This window comes from Acyrthosiphon pisum, chromosome A2 (genome assembly GCF_005508785.2).
Source record: "Acyrthosiphon pisum isolate AL4f chromosome A2, pea_aphid_22Mar2018_4r6ur, whole genome shotgun sequence".
Lineage (NCBI taxonomy): Eukaryota > Metazoa > Arthropoda > Insecta > Hemiptera > Aphididae > Acyrthosiphon > Acyrthosiphon pisum.
In genome coordinates this window covers 33,420,588-33,439,569 of record NC_042495.1, presented here as the reverse complement: position 1 = coordinate 33,439,569, position 18,982 = coordinate 33,420,588, and the positions used below count along the sequence as shown (strand labels likewise).

The 18,982-nt window shown below is 31.1% G+C and overlaps 1 protein-coding gene across 2 annotated transcripts in view; it reads right to left on the bottom strand.

Annotated features, from left to right (window-relative positions):
• Positions 1-18,341, bottom strand: part of LOC100160584 (protein unc-13 homolog 4B) — a 55,538-nt gene extending 37,197 nt beyond the window's left edge. The window contains exon 1 of one of the 2 annotated variants that reach the window (XM_001946481.5): positions 18,098-18,341. In XM_001946481.5, coding sequence (XP_001946516.2) covers positions 18,098-18,261 — 164 coding nt within the window. In that variant the 5' untranslated portion in view covers positions 18,262-18,341. Of the gene's footprint in view, positions 1-13,768; positions 13,935-18,097 lie in introns of those variants that run through there. The other variant, XM_016806002.2, reaches the window with a different exon arrangement.
• Positions 18,342-18,982: the final 641 nt, after the last annotated feature.

Sequence of the window (18,982 nt, the reverse complement as noted above, 5' to 3'; positions counted from 1 at the left end):
TTACAGGTTTTCAATCTACTAACGATTAAAAATTAATAAATTACATTTTTGTACTGCGTATCTCAATACCTGTGCTATAATATATTATATGTATAATATTATAAATTTTACTTTTTGTTTATAAGAATTTTAATAAAATTAATAAATAATTAACACTTCAAAATTAAAATAAAATATAAAATTTAATAAAACTTGAAATTTAATCATAAATATTTTGCATTTTTTCTTGCCTATTTTGACTTTTTTTAGTGTACGTTTGAAAGCATAGTTTACAATTTAAAATGCATATAAATTCGGTCTTTACACATAATATATATTTTAATTCAGAAGTACAGAATATTTGTATACAATTGGATATTTTCAAATTTTAAATAATAAGAAAAGTCAGTCAGAGTGTCAAGCACACGTCTCACTTTCCTATTCCGGAGTAAGTATTAATTGAAGTTACGGATCTTATACGATAAGACTATATTATTACAGTAAAGGATTATCATTTTTATTAATTATTAATTATCTATTACAAAGTTCGTAAATAATGATAAATATTCTAACTGGAAGTCGATAAATAATCAAGTGAATAATGTTGTTCTCAAGTCTCAAACATTCAAATACATTTAGAATATTAGGTATACCATTAATTTTCTCAGCACATGCCAAATAAAATGTACGCCAAATTGTATATTATGACTACTCAAATGTGTTGTTTACAATTTATTTATTTAAAATTTAAATAATTAATACATAGTGTAATACGATACGGTCGTGTATAAATTTTAGTCTACCTACAGAGTACAGATTGCCGATAGGTACTACCTATAATAGGTATAATACTGCTACCTACATCGTAGAATAATTTGTTATATTATTATTATTGTAAGGGGGGCATTATAAATCAAGAAAATATTTAACAGGAAAAAATAATTGTGATTGTTTTTTGTGTACGGAATATTATTTCTACAGAATGATTATAAAATTTAGGAATGGTATTATACAGGAATAATATTTTATTTACATTTGCTCTTTTATATGAGCTCTTTGATCCCGTTTATATGTGCTCCCCTTGTAAGTCGTGGGTTTTCTTAATTACAAAGATTCGTCACAGGGTTTAAATATCCAATATTCGGTAAAAAGTATTAGATTTGGTGTAATAAAATTACACTAGTTTTGTAGGTATGTAATATATACAGTTATAGTAGTTATTCCACTTATACAAAATATAAACTATAAATTAGGCACATAATATAGGCTTATCTAACTATTATAGTGTATTATATTATGTACTATGTATACGGTATACTTAGGTACTATACTGAACAACGAACTGAGTACACGGAAAAAAAATAGTAGTTAATACAACCTTTTCGTTGACTCCTAAAACCGCACACTTGCCATAAAATACAGGACAAACCCGCACACTTTTAATAGGTTAAAACCGCACACTTTTGGTAGGTTAAAACCACACAGTTTCTAAAACTGTTGTATCCAAAAACCGCACACTTATGATTTTGGCCCCAAAAACGTCTTAACTCTGTAATACTTTATAAATTATAATGTATATATTATATGTATAATTTATTATTTATTATTTATTCAAAAAAAAAAACAATTTAGTTATATATATTATTCAAATTTACAAAAAAAAAAGAAATTAAACAAGTGCTAACCTAAAAATAAATACAATTTCATTAAAAATCAAAATATTACTGTTATGTATTTACTAACTTGTTTTTTAATTAGACTGACATGTTTGCACTCCCTTATGGAACTTACGTTCTAACCACTATATCAATGGCGAATTTACGGGGGTGATCAAGAGGATCAATCTCCCCCGCATAGGCTGTATATAATATGTAACATTTTTCGGAGTCCTAACACTCCTAACTTAAGACCTCTAGCTTTAAAAGCGAGGCTACTGGATAAAATCATATCCCCCCCCCCCTATAAAAAAAACCTAAATACGCCACTGCATTATATCTGTGTACTAGTTTGCGTAGTTGCCCGTAACATATATATTATATATATATATATATATATAAGATCACCTAAAAGTATAAATCGAGTCACAGAATTATACAAATCGTAATACCAGAAACTATCCTCGTTAAAATATTATAGGTATAATATTATTATATCAATAATGGTCTTTACAAAAATTAACGCTCTCGAAATTCTAATGCTGCGGGCCGATGAGAACGATAAACATACTAGCTGGCTAGTAATACACGTCGTCGTCTGGGAGATTTTCTCGAAGATCGGTCTCTGCGTTGGAATATTTGTATTTAGCTCATTACCAATTCTCAATTAAATCCTAACGTACACGTACATATAATATATTATCTTCACTCAAAAAAGAAAAGATGGCAACTAACTATTATAACATCGACCGCGACGCGGTAAACGTCATATTACTCGAAATCTTAGAAGACATTGTAGTCAACATAATGGAAGGCACTTACGCTGACGAAAGCGACGAACACCTCGTGCGTTTAGTTACTCTTTTTCTGTTTGCCATTGATGCGGGCGCAACTGCTGCAAGTGGCGACGATCAGACCCCGGAGTCCGGACAAAATCCGATTCTTGGAGGCGCAGACAGAAAGGAGTTGGACGAAGACGTCGAGGAGTCTGTCTCCTCGCACAGTGACGGATTGTCGAGCGGCGATGCGCTGCCATCTGCAGCAGAGTCGGAGCTTTCAGCTCCGATCCCAGAGGCAGCACCGCTCGGCAACGACAACACTGTCCAGGAAGACGACAATTCAAACATTTCAGAAGCAGAAGAGGACCATTCCGTTTTGCTGGCGAGCAGTTGTACGTTGTCGTGTGGGGACGCGCCGTCCTCGGAGTCGGGGCCTGTCGATCCCACTCCGACTCCCGAGGGCGGACCGCTTGACGACGTTTTGCGTTTTGGATGAGAACATCGAGCCGGCCTGGGGTGTAACTGTAAAGAATAGTTTTGGTGAGCTGGACACGGCAGCAGCACCACCCGGAAACTGCGATCCACCTCGTACGAGGTGGAAAAGCGTCGGACGCTTTTTCCGCGGTCTGTACTGCTGCCGATGAGGAACCGTCCGCTGCTCACCCCCCTTGGCCGAAGATGACGGACAGGATGACGGTGACGCACAGGAGGGAGGATGCGGGAAGGAGCACGGACGTTGTCCGACCATCCGCGGCGGGTTCGCTGACGTAGCGCGCTCGGTTGTCGTTGACGCGCGAGACCCTCTGGCGGCTCGGCGAGCGCGGCGCCCGGCTGCAGTTACGGTCACGTGGAGCGGCGGCGACGGAAGACGGCGACGACACGGCGGCCATAATAGTAGAGGTACCGGCGTGGGCAACGATTCCACCCCGACGGTACGCCGACTCGGTACGATGGCGATGACGACTCGGTACGACTGGCAGCGGCGCCTGACTCGTGGAAACTTAACTGTTTCACAGGGTCTGGAGGCGCGCGACTTCACCGCGGCGGCGGCGGAACGAAGACGCGGCCGAAGGAACAAAGCCAGGGTGAAAATTACCGACAATCAAGAATCGCACGGTGGTCCGCTGACTCTCGCCTTTTTGCCCCGCGTTAATCCCACATCGGCCGCTTCGCTCGTCCCCACAGGTTCCGCAGCACAAAATCTCACTTCGCTCGCTCCGCGTCTTATTGGTCTTCGTCGTCCGTCGGCTGAGTCGTCAGGCCGTCCACCGTCGACGCGCACGACATCGCGCACAAGCCGTCAACCGTGGCCGCTCCCGTGGCCGTCTCTCGGTCTGGCCTCGCCGGTTGGGCAAGATCGTCAAGCGTCCGAACAAACTTGCCAGCGACACTCGTCAACCCGTGGAACAGGTCGGAGAACGTGCTCAGGTGACCAATGGCCAGCAAAACTGCATATTTCCGCACCAATTCGCCAGTTCGCCCTACCCCTCTTGTTTATTGTCTCCTGTATGTCGTATTTTTTTTTCTCTAAATTTCATTAAATTATCTCAAATTTTTAAATTGTTCACATATTATTGTAAATTTCAATTTTTTTTCCTTTTATTATCAGAAACATAATAATGTAAAATATTATATTTGTAGCCAGTGTGCTAATTTTTTTGAAAATTATTGTTTGTACATTTTCGTATTAGTTTTGGTTTATAATTAATAAACATATTTTGATGTGAACAAAATAATATTGTTTCTTTTTTTTCGTCTTGTCGAGTCTTTTGTTATAGATTTAACGACTACAAAATCGTTAAAATATATATTTTAAATAAAAATATTCGTTAGTCGATTATACAGAGGATAATGACCATACCCTGCAGTATAAACGCTACGTAGATATTACCTATGATATGTTCCAAGAAATATTTAAGCCATCAAACACTAAAGGCGACGAAAACTGCTGAATAAATCATAAAATAACGCATTACACCGGCGGATACGACGTGGAGAAGAATTATAAATAATAATAATATGTATATTGTGTAATAATAATGGTTAGTCGTTACAACGTCTTACACGTGCGAACGTCAATATAGTCGAATAGTTAATACAAAATAATATTTAAAAAAAATTCAAAATTGTATTTTACATAGGTAAAATAATAATATAATTTTTATATAATATAATAGATGCATGTCGAAAAATAATATTGTTTGAAAACGTTTCGGTTTAGGTTTGAACCATTAAACCCCCATGTATACGCGCATGTACCGATACCATATTTTCTACATAATTATTGGCTGGAGTTGTAATATCCTAATCTGAACAAAACTTGGTGCCTATACCTTTTGTACTAGGAATTACTCCACATATATTTATATAATTATACTGCAAATTATGTCGACATAATACGCGGTATAAACATAAGTAATATTGGAATATAAGCATTACAAGTTGAAGATTCTAATCACAGGCACTTCACACGCGGCTTACATTATACACAGAAAGATCGAACTAAAAACAGCAATAATTATATGAGTACTGAGTATAGGTATTACACTAATTATGATTGGCATTCATTGTATTAAATATATATATTAAATAATTAATAACGATTTAATATATAATATTATTATGGTGCTTTTATTTTATATACTTATATGTAGTCACCGGTCTGCAGAATATTATAAGCAATTGATTAAAAAAAAAACAAAAATGCATGTTGATATTATTTTGTTGCTATTTTAATATATACCTATGATTAATCTATGTATATTATGGGTACATATTGTATGCATACACAAGCCCGGATTAGGGGGGGGGGGCCAGGAGGGGCACGGTCCCGGGGCACATAAAACAATATTGAAACAATTTCTACGTAAATTAACCATCTATATTATTCTTTTTATTTAATCGCATGTTCCAATAATTCACATTATTCATTTTTTACTTCATACGATTCCACAAAATTGTATGTGATTGTATTTCGTATAATTTGAATTGATTCGTATGATTTTTAAATAACTCTCAATAGACTAATTTATAATTTAGAAAAAATACGGCTCGATTTAAAGGGAGGGGGGGGGGGGTTGTTATCAAAACAAAAATTGTAATACAAAGCACGAGCAGAAAAAGGTTTAACATTTAAATTTTTTTAATATACATACAATTTTAAGCATTTTTTAAACCCTAATGAAACTCATGAAGGTCTACTGGCCGAAAAATTTAGTTTTACATCTCGATCGTGATTACACATACATTTTTTTCTATTAATTTTAGACTCTGAGCGGAGCGATGGATGTATTTATTTTACGCAATGATAATAATATGTGTTTTTTTTGTTCTTAATTTTTTTCAATATTTTATTTCTTGCGTATTATAAACTACAATTAAGAGTACTCTTTATTTTTACCTGCCCCCGTCTCTCCCCAAAAAAAACCGGATATGCCACTGGTTTAAATAGATATTTTACAAGTACTGTATATGAAAGTGTTAATGTATAATACTAAGGTACAATAATATAACCTAAGTTACCTATGTGTAGGTATGTTTCGTTTAATGATTAACATATTATTGTCATATTTTAATAAAATAACATAATTACTTTTTTCAATCTGATTAATATGCTTAAATATACATGTACTTGTAAGAATAGTTGTAACAGAGCCAAATCATCTATCATCATAAAATATATATACATATATTATACATTGAAAGATATAAATCAATCTCATTGCACATTTGTACATGAACATCTAATAATTTGTTTACAAAAAAATAGTGTTATAAAACATATATTATACTATAGTAATATTATCAAGTGCACTGGTATGACTACAACCGTAAAATATTGAAATCTCAAAATATTTTATAATTTGTATATTGTTAATTGATTTATTATTTTAGTTGTTTATTTATCCGTAATTAAAATAATAATTTTTTCTAAAAATTACTGTCTGAAAAACTATCTTGTATTCTTACTTCTTATTACAATTATTTTAAAATATAAAACGCATGTTACACACAAGTGGTAGGGTGTAAACCCTATGTATATATAAAACGACCAATGGTTAAAACGGTTAATAATTTATTTGTATTCTAAATAAAAACTAAATTTTAATTTAGCAATGGTATTTGTGTCGTATTTAAATGGAATCAAAGACGAAAACAAACTTCTACGTATTCATGCACACTGCTGCATCACTGTCGTACCAATATATTATGAACCAAAGTACCGGAATCGTGTCATTTGTGAGCTAGTTATGCCGGGTATATGAAATTTTAAATTTTAAATTTTGATTTTTTAACATGTTAATTTCATTTATTAATAACTAATAATTTTTAATATTTTTTTTAGTTTATAATATGTAAAATGGCAAAAACCGGTTTCTGTCCGAGAAGTGAGTCTCTATCTACGGCTAATGGGCTTATCCTCACGAGACACAGTGGCGTATCCAGGGGGAGGGCAAAGGGGGCATTTCCTTCCCCCCACCCCCAATCACCGTAGTTTCCTTTTGTTTTACACTGTGTTTAGCCAATTTTGTAGCAAATGTATATACTTTTTGTACTTTTACCCCTTCCATGCCCCCCCCCCCCAAAAAAAAAATAAAGCCTGGGATCTGGCACTTACGAGACACACTGTATATAAGCTACAAACATTCACATTCAACTCATCATATATTTTGTTTTAAGATAAAATTTATAATATTGGATGCCATAAACTCGACGATTTGATGCATGCTTTTACCTCATCTGTCCGAGTAACTAAAGGGAACCATTTATTGCAACAAAAATACTAATAATTTCTACTAATTATTTATTATTTCTAATCTTACTCTATTATAATCTGTAAGATGTAACCAATGGCAATCATTTATAAACAAAAAAAAAATTTGAATTCCGTCTTAAAATCATTGTGTGAGCACCTTTTCAAAATGCGAATTTTGGAAAATTCTCTCATAATGCACCCTTAAATTATGGTACAAAGTACCATACAAAATTCAAGTCTCTAGCTACATAGTTTAGTCTCTACAGTCTACGTTGATCAGTCAGTCAATCAATAAAACACTTTCAGTTTTCCTTTAATTTTTAAATTTTCCGGACAACTATTTTAATATTCAATTAAAACTTTTTTCATTCGGTTATTTTTATTAATATTTATAAAATAATAGAAATTTACAGTTTTAAAATTCTCGTAACTGATTATGCTCGCTTTTAGGTTAAAATATAAAAAAAAATCCTTCGCCACTTTCGTATTATGAATCGATGACGAAGTAAATATAATATAACGCAGATTTGATTATATAGTTTTGTCTTGCAGGATTATGGTTTTAAAATGTTGTCAAATACCTGTTGTTGTATGTACCTATATGGTTATAAACTATTATAATTTAAAACGTATTACTTATAAGAAATTAAGAACGAAGTTGATATTTGTTAAAGCGAACCGATTTGATAGTCACTTGCATTTCGTTATAACCAACGTGTACTGTAAATCTAAATATTATGAAAAGCGAGAATGCTAATTTTATTCAAGTAATAATATAAAAAAAATTACTAAAATCCTTCAACGATAAACCGTTATTTTTTGAATGTACTCATTATCTAGTTCCATCAAAATTTGATTTTAAATAGCTCATAAAAAATAAATCTCTTCGCGGAAAACTTTTTTTTTAAATTCAAGTAAGAACAACTTAAGAACCTTGTATTTCAAACTTTTTCAACTTGATCATGATATTAAAATGTCTAATAATAATTTAAAAATAGCCAAAATATTTTGAAAATTATGTTATATCAATAAAATGTTAATGTAATTGTTGCATGATTAAAATGTCAAGTTTCTACGGTTATTTATTTTTAAATCCTAGCAAACATTGCAAAACTGGTAGTGTTGCGTAAATAATCCCGCTTATATGTAATTTATTTTTTCAGTTTACCTGGTTTTTTGTAATTTCCTTGGAATTGTCATTTATTATTGTTTAATTCGACTAGATCTATTTTGCTAACAAAAACCACCTTGAAGTTGAGATTGAAACATTTTAACTGTTACAAAACATGATTACAGACACAGAAATAAAAAAAACACACCATTATAAAACCATCGCAATTTATTCATCGTTCCGCTCAGACTCTAAAAGCTGCTGTCATGTGAGTTCATTGTATATAATAACTTATATAAAAAATGTTTTCATAACAAATTATAATATTATACTATTATTTATTATACATACTTAGTACAATATAGTCCTTAAGTATACTACCTATAATGTATAATACAGGAAAATGCATTATCATTTGTTATTAAATAATATATTAAATAATTCTTAAGCTATTCAACCATAGTTAGATGCGTTTAAAAAAAGTTCACGAAAAAACAATAATGCAATATATGACTTATCATATATATTATCAATTATAATAATGGTTTGAGTATTTTTTGATTTTTATTTTCAAGCATCTATTGGTCCTTGAACCTATGATGCTTAAATTGATTTTCGTGTCATAATATATAATTACGATATCGTATAAGTCGTGACCCTAAGAAGAAAAAATTAACCAGTAAAATACTGACATTTATTCTATATAGGTACATATAGGTAGGTAGGTATACTGTCTGTTGACGTCTGTGCAGCGATTTAATAATAGCTCACAGCTGTTAGTACGAGTCACGAAAACCATAATTTATTATAAATTGAGTGGTAATATTCAAAAATATAATATCAAAGAATATTCAAGTGGGAGGGAACTTTACGTTCAACTGAATGTTTGAAAAAATGAAAATATTAAATATAGGTAGTAGGTATACCTACCTAAGTATTCCAATAAAGAAAAATAATTCGACTACGAATAAAAAATCCCAACTACAATATTATAGATCTAATGTTATTAAGGAGATTAAAATCGGCTTTAAAATAATTTAGGTCGATTTTTTGTGTAATTTCAATTTACTATTGTTGTTACTTGTTTGATAATATATTTTATTTTTTTTTCTACGCGGTGAAAATTGAATTCGGACCTACCTACTTGAAGGTCGTTAGAAGACAATGAAAATAATAACACAGCTAATGTGTTATAGCTGTAATATGTTGTGCGAGTACGACGAATGGTCGAATAGTATAATATTAGTATACCATTTTAGTATTAGGTATAGTTAATAATTAAGTATTAACTGCCTATTAAAGTTTTGAATATTTCTTATGAATACGTAAAGCCTATACCTATAGAAAATGTTTAATATTTCAATTAAGTCTGTTTTTAGTTCTCACAATAAATTGATCGGTAAAACCTCATAAATGAATAATATTATACGGTCAAATTCCAATCATAAATTGCGCTTAATGCCCCTCCCCCCCCCCCATTTATTTTAAACTAAAATATGGTTAATATATAAGATGTTATGATTTTTTTTTTATTTTTTTTTTACTAATTATTTTTGCATTTACCTATAAGTAAATGTATAAAAAAAATGCAGTTATTTAATTACTTAAACAAAATTATAAAAACTAACAGTATTATTGTCAACAATAAAACTTATCTAGTAGTATTTACTATACGTGTTGTCATTTTAAGATAAAGGTAAAGCGATTTTACAAAATAATATTACTGCAGTGAGAATACTTCTTGTCACCAGCACTATATAACAATAATTTGTTTCATCAATAATCCATGTATGTTGTGATGACAATAGTACATTATGCATAATGATAATTGATTTTGTATTATTGCTCATAGGTACTAAGACAAATATCTATTATTAATCTAACAAGGTGATCATGTCGGCTCCATGGCCCGTGTTAACAACAATTTTGTCAACCTCACATATAGAATTTTATCTCTTTATATTATGATTTTTTTTTCGTATGCCATTATGTGGTCAATTTAAATTTCTCAGAAATAATTTATGTAGATAGCACTTTATTTTTATTATTAACTACCTACTAATTTGTTATTATAATTAAATATTTTAATCAAACGTTTAAAAAACAAAAAAATAATGTTATAATGTTAAGACTATACTAAATATTCAGTGGTAAGAAATGCAGAATTGATTTTTGATCATTGTTTTGGGAGGTGTGGGGGAGAGGGGTAAAACTTTGGGTAAATAACAGCAACACTCCTTAGAATTTTGTGTGTTATAATGTGCGCCTATGAAGTATTAATAGTATTACCTACCTACCAATCTCGTAACCGTTCACGAATTTTTTATCATGTTCTATTAACTCTATGTATAGGTTAGGTTGGCGAGATCCAAATTGATATAAGTAATTTTATGCATCGTCATGTGTGTTAATTATAATTAAATCCGGCTCGGTTACTTTTTGATTTCGTTTTTAAAAATAACATTAAACCAACATAAAGTCGTACTTATATCGTACACTATGCAATGCTATGCGGACCACAATATTTATTCTCGTAAAAGTATTATAATAATATAATATCCATGTCGTATTGTCGTGTGCTCGAACAAATATTGCGCGCAACAAATAATAATAATTTATGACAATTTATTATAGTTATGTGTTTACGAATTATCTTGTTCCCCGTGATAGAATAGAGTCATACAACACAACACGCTAGTGTCAAATGAGTGGCCGTTTATATTATATATGCGTATATCAAGGCGCAAGTAAACACACGATTCTGATAAAAAATAATTAACATAACGACTGTAAACGAACAACACATTTGTATGCGAACCGCACAATTTTAACTTCACTCGGAATCTAAAATTAATAAATTCCACCTTTTCGTCGTTAATTGACAGACCGTTGTAAATATTATTATACATTTTACATTTTAATCATAAAACAAAGAGTAAAAAAAAACCGGAGAAGTCGCTGTGTTATATAGAAGGTTTCGACTTTTACATACCTGACAATTGATTTGATCTAGGTGCGTAGCCAGAAATGTTCAGGGGGGAAGTATTATGACCAGCTAACCTTAATATACAAAATGAAATATATAAGCTCGATATTTGTCAATAGTTAATACTAATATTACTATTAAAGAATGGCCGGCTAAATGGCTTATATTGTAGCATAAATATTTTTTTACAATTTTATTATATTTATATACCTAAAATAAATAGACTCATTCAAGATGGAAGGGAGTGTAACAACACCTACACTGCCCATTCACCTAATATTACTATATTTGTCATTTATTTTTCTACTACAGGGAATTTTTAATTAATTTTTAAAAAATACCGCATTCCTACCTATATCCAAACCTGGGCAAGTTAATGATAGTTTTTAATTGAGTTAAGTTAAGTCGATAGAAAATGATTTAAAAAGTTTACAGTTAATACTTAATAGTTATCCTAATTTGTTTTTAACTCAGTTAAGTTACAAGTTAAATAGAAACTTACAATAATTAACTTATTTATTTAATTATTTTTTAATTTATAAGTAGCCATTAATATGGTTTAAAATAATAAAAAGTAAATGTTTACGCAACATGTATTACCAATAATAATTGTGTTATATTTATTATTTAATTATTTATAAATTATCGTAACTTGGATTTGATTAAAATTAACTCGTTATTTATTAAGTTTATATCAATAAGAATCAGTTTAGTTAAAAATTACATTTTAAAAAGTTTAAATTAACTTAACTTAACGTAACTTTTTAACTCGGTTATGCCCAGGCTTGCCCAGGTATATCTATATACAATGTGAATTTTTAAGCATGCTTAATCTATGTGTGTGCTTAAAATATGCATATATTCCAATTCTGACTTTCGGAATTTTTAAATATGCATCTCAAACACCATATTTTTGAATATTTGATGATTTTTGTACCACTTAAGGACAACTACCCTGTGACAACTGACAATATAAACTTTTGATTTTCTAATAGGAACCCCCTTTCAGCAGATAAATTTATATATTATATATTTATTTATATTTTAATAATTTTATGTATCCAAATAAAAATTTTAACGTGTGGTTTTTAAGTTATATAACTTTTGTACCAAGGATACTATACTATGCTATGGTAATGAAATAAGTAGATATATGGGGGGTTAGATGATTTTACAATCATAATTTGATCTATCAAAATAAATTATTTCTAGAAATTTTCCTGCAAGATTATTATTAAATATTACATCTAGGTAATACTACAATATGTATTGTTTATATTTTTAAATACCGTTTTTAAGGATTGCCATTCTTAGTATAAACATTTTAATAACTGAAAAACTGCACATTATAAATTTGATTTAGATAGGTAGGTACATAAAAATGTTCAATAAAATCATCTGCAAAATCATTTGAAGTTGGCATTTGAAAAATGTAAATTTGTATTTCTACAGAACAATCTTTGAGTAGGTTGTACAAAAAATATCAGAAATTGGAAATATGGTCTTTGGGTAAGTAAACTTAAAAGTCAGAATTTGTATGAATGTATTAAAAGGAAAAATGGGGGTGGGCATGCTTAAAAAATGACTTTTTATATAAAAATGAATGTTGGTTTATCTGTCTCTAATTAATAGACTCAAAAATCATTATTTTCAATTAAAATTGTACCAATAGATACCTTAATACCATCGTAGCGTGTTTATAGCAACCCCTCTTTGTAGTCAAAGGGTACCTCACACTGAGTCATATACATATATTTTTTTTTTTAGTTCACGTTTTGTTGTTTATTTATTGGGTTGTCATTGGTTACATATTATATTGTTTTACAATAACTACCAACTAGTAGAAATATAGCATATAATTTTTTTAGAGATATATATTAAAAACAAATGCTATAATATTATATAATAATTATATTATTATAATATTAAATTATTTATTAAATTATTGTAATAAGAGCTTAAAATTTAAATGTTAAAAAACTTATACTTGAATGCTTATTTCCATCATTTATTTAATATTTAACAATATATAATGTATATTTTGTAAATATAAAACCCAAATTATCTATATAATAACAATAATCTTTCGTTTTTTCTAATCTAATTTATTTTTTAACTGTAGGTATACTAAGAAAGTCTGTTATTTTAAATTATAAAATATAAAATATAATATATTTATAATCTATATATTCAACTCTCTGTCTTCACCACAAACGTCAGCTTAAAGAAGGTAGATAAATTATGTAATTTTGTCTTTGTAATATGTAAATATTGATAAATATGTATTATTTAAATTAAAAAATATATATATATATATATTGTTATAATAAATTATGAGTCAATGCCAAATACACCACTACGGTAACTTAACCTATCACCAAACAAATAATATGGAATAATAACTAATAAGTCGTTCAACATCCATGCTGGAAAACATTTTTTTTTTTTGGCAAGGTTTAAGTGTCGTATGTTAATCCTTCAAGAACTTGTAGTGCGTCTTACCTTAACGCGCCACCCTATCGGCACGTATTCTTCGGAAAACAGACGACAAATTCCTTCGGGATAGAGGTTTTTAGAGGCTCAACTGCAAGACTCGGTATAGTAGCTCGCTGAGATGGCTTCGCAAACGTTCGCGTGAACAGATCGAAATTCGCAGACGCACTGCACATGTTATAGGTACGCTGCAGTGCATGAATTGGAAAAAAATAGAAGGGGGATGCAAAAATGTAAAAAAATGTGCGAAGATTTAAATTTCTTATTGATTAGAAAATAACAAGAAGGGGAACGCTGAAATATTTGTGAAAAAGAAGGAGTGCTCCGCGGCCCCTCCCCCCCCCCGCACTAGTCCCACCAATTCAACAATTCAAGCACTGCAGGTTGTACGCACTTACGGGATGGTGCCGAAAAAAACGGTTTGATCGAGATGAGTCAGACGGACATGGAGAAAACGGCAGGCGGCGAAGGTTTTCCCAAGACCGTCCACCGCAAAATATCATGGTTAGGTATTTATTTTTGATGTGTGTACACAGCTCTGAACTCGCCGTACAATATTTAACTTGTATGAAGCATGCGTTACCAACATTTTGTTACCTATACGTATTGAATCATTTTACACGCGGGCCACTATACAACACAGCATAACCAATAATTGTGAATCCTACGATATGGATATGGGTTACGGTTACAGTACAATATGACTTAAGTTTCTATCACACTGCCTCAGAATTTTCTCGTTATTCACCAAATTAAATAATATTGTTTAGGTAGAACTACGATTTCACAAGTCATCATAATAACCACATTTATATAACCATAAATCACCGTTACGATGGGCTATGTAGTATATTTTGGTAATGTGTTAACCACCGCATGGAATACGTAGACAGTGTATAATAGCCTCTTTCCACTCGCGAGTTCCATATTATGTAGACTGCAGTGGTCACCTCGGCCAATTTATACTGTGGTAAGCTCGTATTGATGCTTGGTCACTGGTCAACATATGGTAGAGTTTATATACCACAGTCGAAATTCGTAGTGGTCGCATCAGTAAGTCGGATTCACAGCTACGTCGTGTGTCGTGTCGTGAGGTAGCGTGGTTATTATAGTTACAACTGGTAACCCTATTGGTTTAAAAGTTGAGATGTTGTCAATTATCGGTAGTACACCAATACTCGGTTATTAGTTTATTACATGATAATAAAAAAGAATGTTCAATCACAATACGATTTGTTGACACGATGTAGGTGTGAATCCGGCTTGTGGTAAGGCGGGTTCACAACTACCCGTGTCGTGTCATGTCGTGTGAATTGTGAATTCAATTCGTTCTTCGGGGATATTCCGAATCAGGACGATACCAACTTGGTATCTAATCAAAATATAATAGATACCATAGGTATTAGATATATAAGATAACAGTAAACAATTGAATTAATTCAACTTCGTGGTAATCGCGGTATCGTGTTGGTCGACACGATCATATTTTATTATCACATTTTGGTGAACCAATCAGAAAAAAGGATTTTACACGACACGACACGGGCAGTTGTGAACCCGCCTTTATGAATATGGTTACCGTAACCACAATATTTTCCATCGGTCAGTGGTAGTAAATTGGTTCTCGATCGACTGTTTTCGCGTCACTCCGAAAAGTGGATATAGTATGATGAATTCCCGTAATTTTAGTGTTCGCTGTTCATTAAGTAAGTAATTAGTAATCACAAATGGATACGTATTAATAAAATTATAAATATATAATTTATTATTATATTTTGCATATTATGCGACAATACATACAATATAATATATTGTATGTATTATATGCCACCAGCCACCTAACCTATGCAATGGCTAACGGATAGCAACGCAGTTAATATTATTATCTAATAATAGTTATTGAAGTGTTTGACTTATTGAGATTCAATTAATAGAAGTATTCTACCCTTACTAAGTACCTATAGTAGGTATTAAGTTAACTTATTAATCAGCTATAATATTATGTAACAGTGTATCCGAATAACGAATATAGGTACCTACCTATGTTACTTGTGTAGTTTTTTTTATTTATAAAACACAAAAATGTCTCAATTCGGTTACACGTAGCAGCTGCATTTATGCATTTGTCATAAATAAATTATGCATCGTGCAATATAATTTAGTCAATCCAACAATGTGCTAACCAATGCCCAGGTGCGTGTTCGTGATAGCGAATTTTAATTTCATGTTTAATTCATTCCGTTTACCCTATACCGTGACAGCCGACCGCACATTGATAATAATAACATAATATTGGACACGAAAATACGAAATATTCAGATAATTCATTATCTTAACAATAACATTCAACATTTTAATAAAATATAAATACGATAAGCATAATTTAAAATGTGTATAGTATACGTATCTTTATACTATATCGTGCTTGATGTATGCAGAATTCATAAAAAAATATAGTTTATTTTTCAAATCGCATACTATAATATATGATTTAAATTCATTATTACTCTAGAGCCAGCTGATTTAATAAGTGTCAAATATAATGCAAATATGCAAGGAAAAAGTGCAATTATATCCCATATTATGTTACACATTATAAAATGTGATATTTTTTTTTTAAACACATTTTTACACCAAGTAAAGTAGGTACCTACTAGATATTCTAAACAAAAGAATATTTAAATAGGTAGTTAAAATGTTAATACTTTAAAAATCAAAATGCAATATTTTATAACCTTTATTTTTCATATTTTAGATTGTTGAGAATACAATGTCTAAGACTCTCAGAAAACTTAAAAAAACACCATCAAAATAAAAAAAAATAAAATCTGTAAATATTAAAGTTACAAAAAAAAATTTGTAAAATTGAGTTAGACTGCCTTATTCATGTGCACGTCGAACTCAGTCGAAGTAACAACATAGTATGCCAAAATGCGGGTGTATGTGATTTATTGTTGTTAATATAATATTATCTAGGTATACGTGCTCAGATCTCGGAAGAAGTGTTACAAAAAAAAAACAATAATTTATTATTATGATAATTATTCTTCTAGGAGACACTGTCAACGATTTTTTTCTCCTTTGAAGTTACCTACTAAAATTTATTTATCTTAAATTAAAATAGATAATTTATTAAAAACCCATTAAATATATGCATTTATGAACCAATATGCAATATAAAACTTGGTATTTAAATTCAGTGTGAAATGAACCGTGGACATTTTAAAAACCCCTAGACGTTCATACACTTAGTACAAATATGCAAATGCATATTATAATTTCGGGCAGTAATTATTACGATACAATAATATTAAAACTTGAAACAATTTCGATTAATCTCAATTTTTTAGTCTAAAATACATACTCTCGTATGTGAAATTAAATAACGCTCATCGTATAATATTACTAAATATTCAGGTAGAACATATTTTTACGTTTAACAACACAATTTCAGCTGTTGCAGAATGTTTATAATACAGCATCCCATAAAAACCTGTTTGGAGGGTGCGTTCTTCTATATAAAGGACACAGATTTCGTACCTTTTTTTTTTTAAATTCAAGGAGAAATATTGTATGCCTTCAGCCTTCTCATATTGTATTATGATAAAATAAGTAGATGTATTGTAAAACGATTTTAGAAAACATATTGATTTATGGTTTTATGTTTGATTTCGTTGCTAATGGTTACGTTTAGACTTTAATTTTTTCCTACAGTATTATAGTAATTTAGTACAAATAGGTACTTATTATATATTATATTTATTGTTACCCTTATACATAATAATACAAAATTATCAAATACATTGTAATATACAACTAATATACAACGTTATACAAGTAGGTATAAATCTACGAATTATCTATAGGTACAAACTTTTTGATATTTATCAAATTATTACAATTTTATTATGCCAATATTATTATGTATGGTTGTATCGTTATAATATAATGGACTGCAAATAAATGTATTTATACGTTTAGAATATTATAAAATCAAATTACTGTAATTATATACCCCTTCCAGTCTGAAAAGATTACGACAAAAATAATTACTTGCACGTCGTTCGTATATATAGACAATTTACATACAATCCTAACAGGCAACAGCAAAATTGTATACCTACCTAGGTACTTTTTTCATTCCACCACACTAAATATTTAGCGCTATACAATTATTAATTATTATTGTTAATTAAAATACGCGAGATATTATCGTAATTGTTATTTCTCACGAACACGTTTGTCGTATCAGTGCGGTGTACATGAAATTTTAAAATCATAAACACTTCCTTAAAAAATACTCTCAAAACGTAGTAAACGTATATGGCAGTGACTTACGGTTTGACTTTACGTCCTTTTCTCCTGTGCCAACTGTCTGCGATGGCTTTGCTGATCACGGCCTTTTTTCCCACCAGAGTCCGCCCGAATTTAATCGCTTTTTGCCTAGCGGATTGCGCCGTTCTCTTGCGCTCGTCCTCCGGTAATCGTAACACTTCGGCCATTTTTATATGGATACAATATAAATACTATGCATACAAAATGTTTACCGAAAATATAAGACGATCGGGAATGACGACGTTGTATAGCGAACGACAATGATTTAATATAATTATAATATATAAACGTATATATAATAAAGTGTATACTAATCGATATATAGTCTTAAAAAACGAATAACGATTAAAATCACGATACGCCTATATTTAATACTATATTTTTTTTCATTTAATACGCGTGCTTAGAGACATTATTATTATACCTGCGCAGCCGTCTGCAGATACGCGTTCGACGACGGACGGTGGACGACACGAAGAGCAATCGAAACCCGAACGCTCCACGCCGCAACGCACACGGCCCCTGTGGTATATATACCTATTAGGTACCACTCACCAATAACCACTGCGTCGAACGGACAAACAAGTGCTCTGCCGAGGCGTAGATCCTGGCTGGAGTGCTTGCACGTCGGGGGACTTGACCGTTCTGTACAATAATAACACGACGTGCTCCGGCGGCGGCATGCGGTTAGAGTATAATATTTTTTAAATCATTGTATAAGTAATAATTAGGGCCCGGATTTATATGTATTTGCATGTTTTTTTTCTAACAGTCCAAAAAGTAACTGGATAAGCTACAAGTTTGAATTATAGTCAATAGATCTGGGATACAAAGTTTTACTTTGCATATTTTTCATTTTTCAAGGTGTACTGCATATTTCTGTGTTTT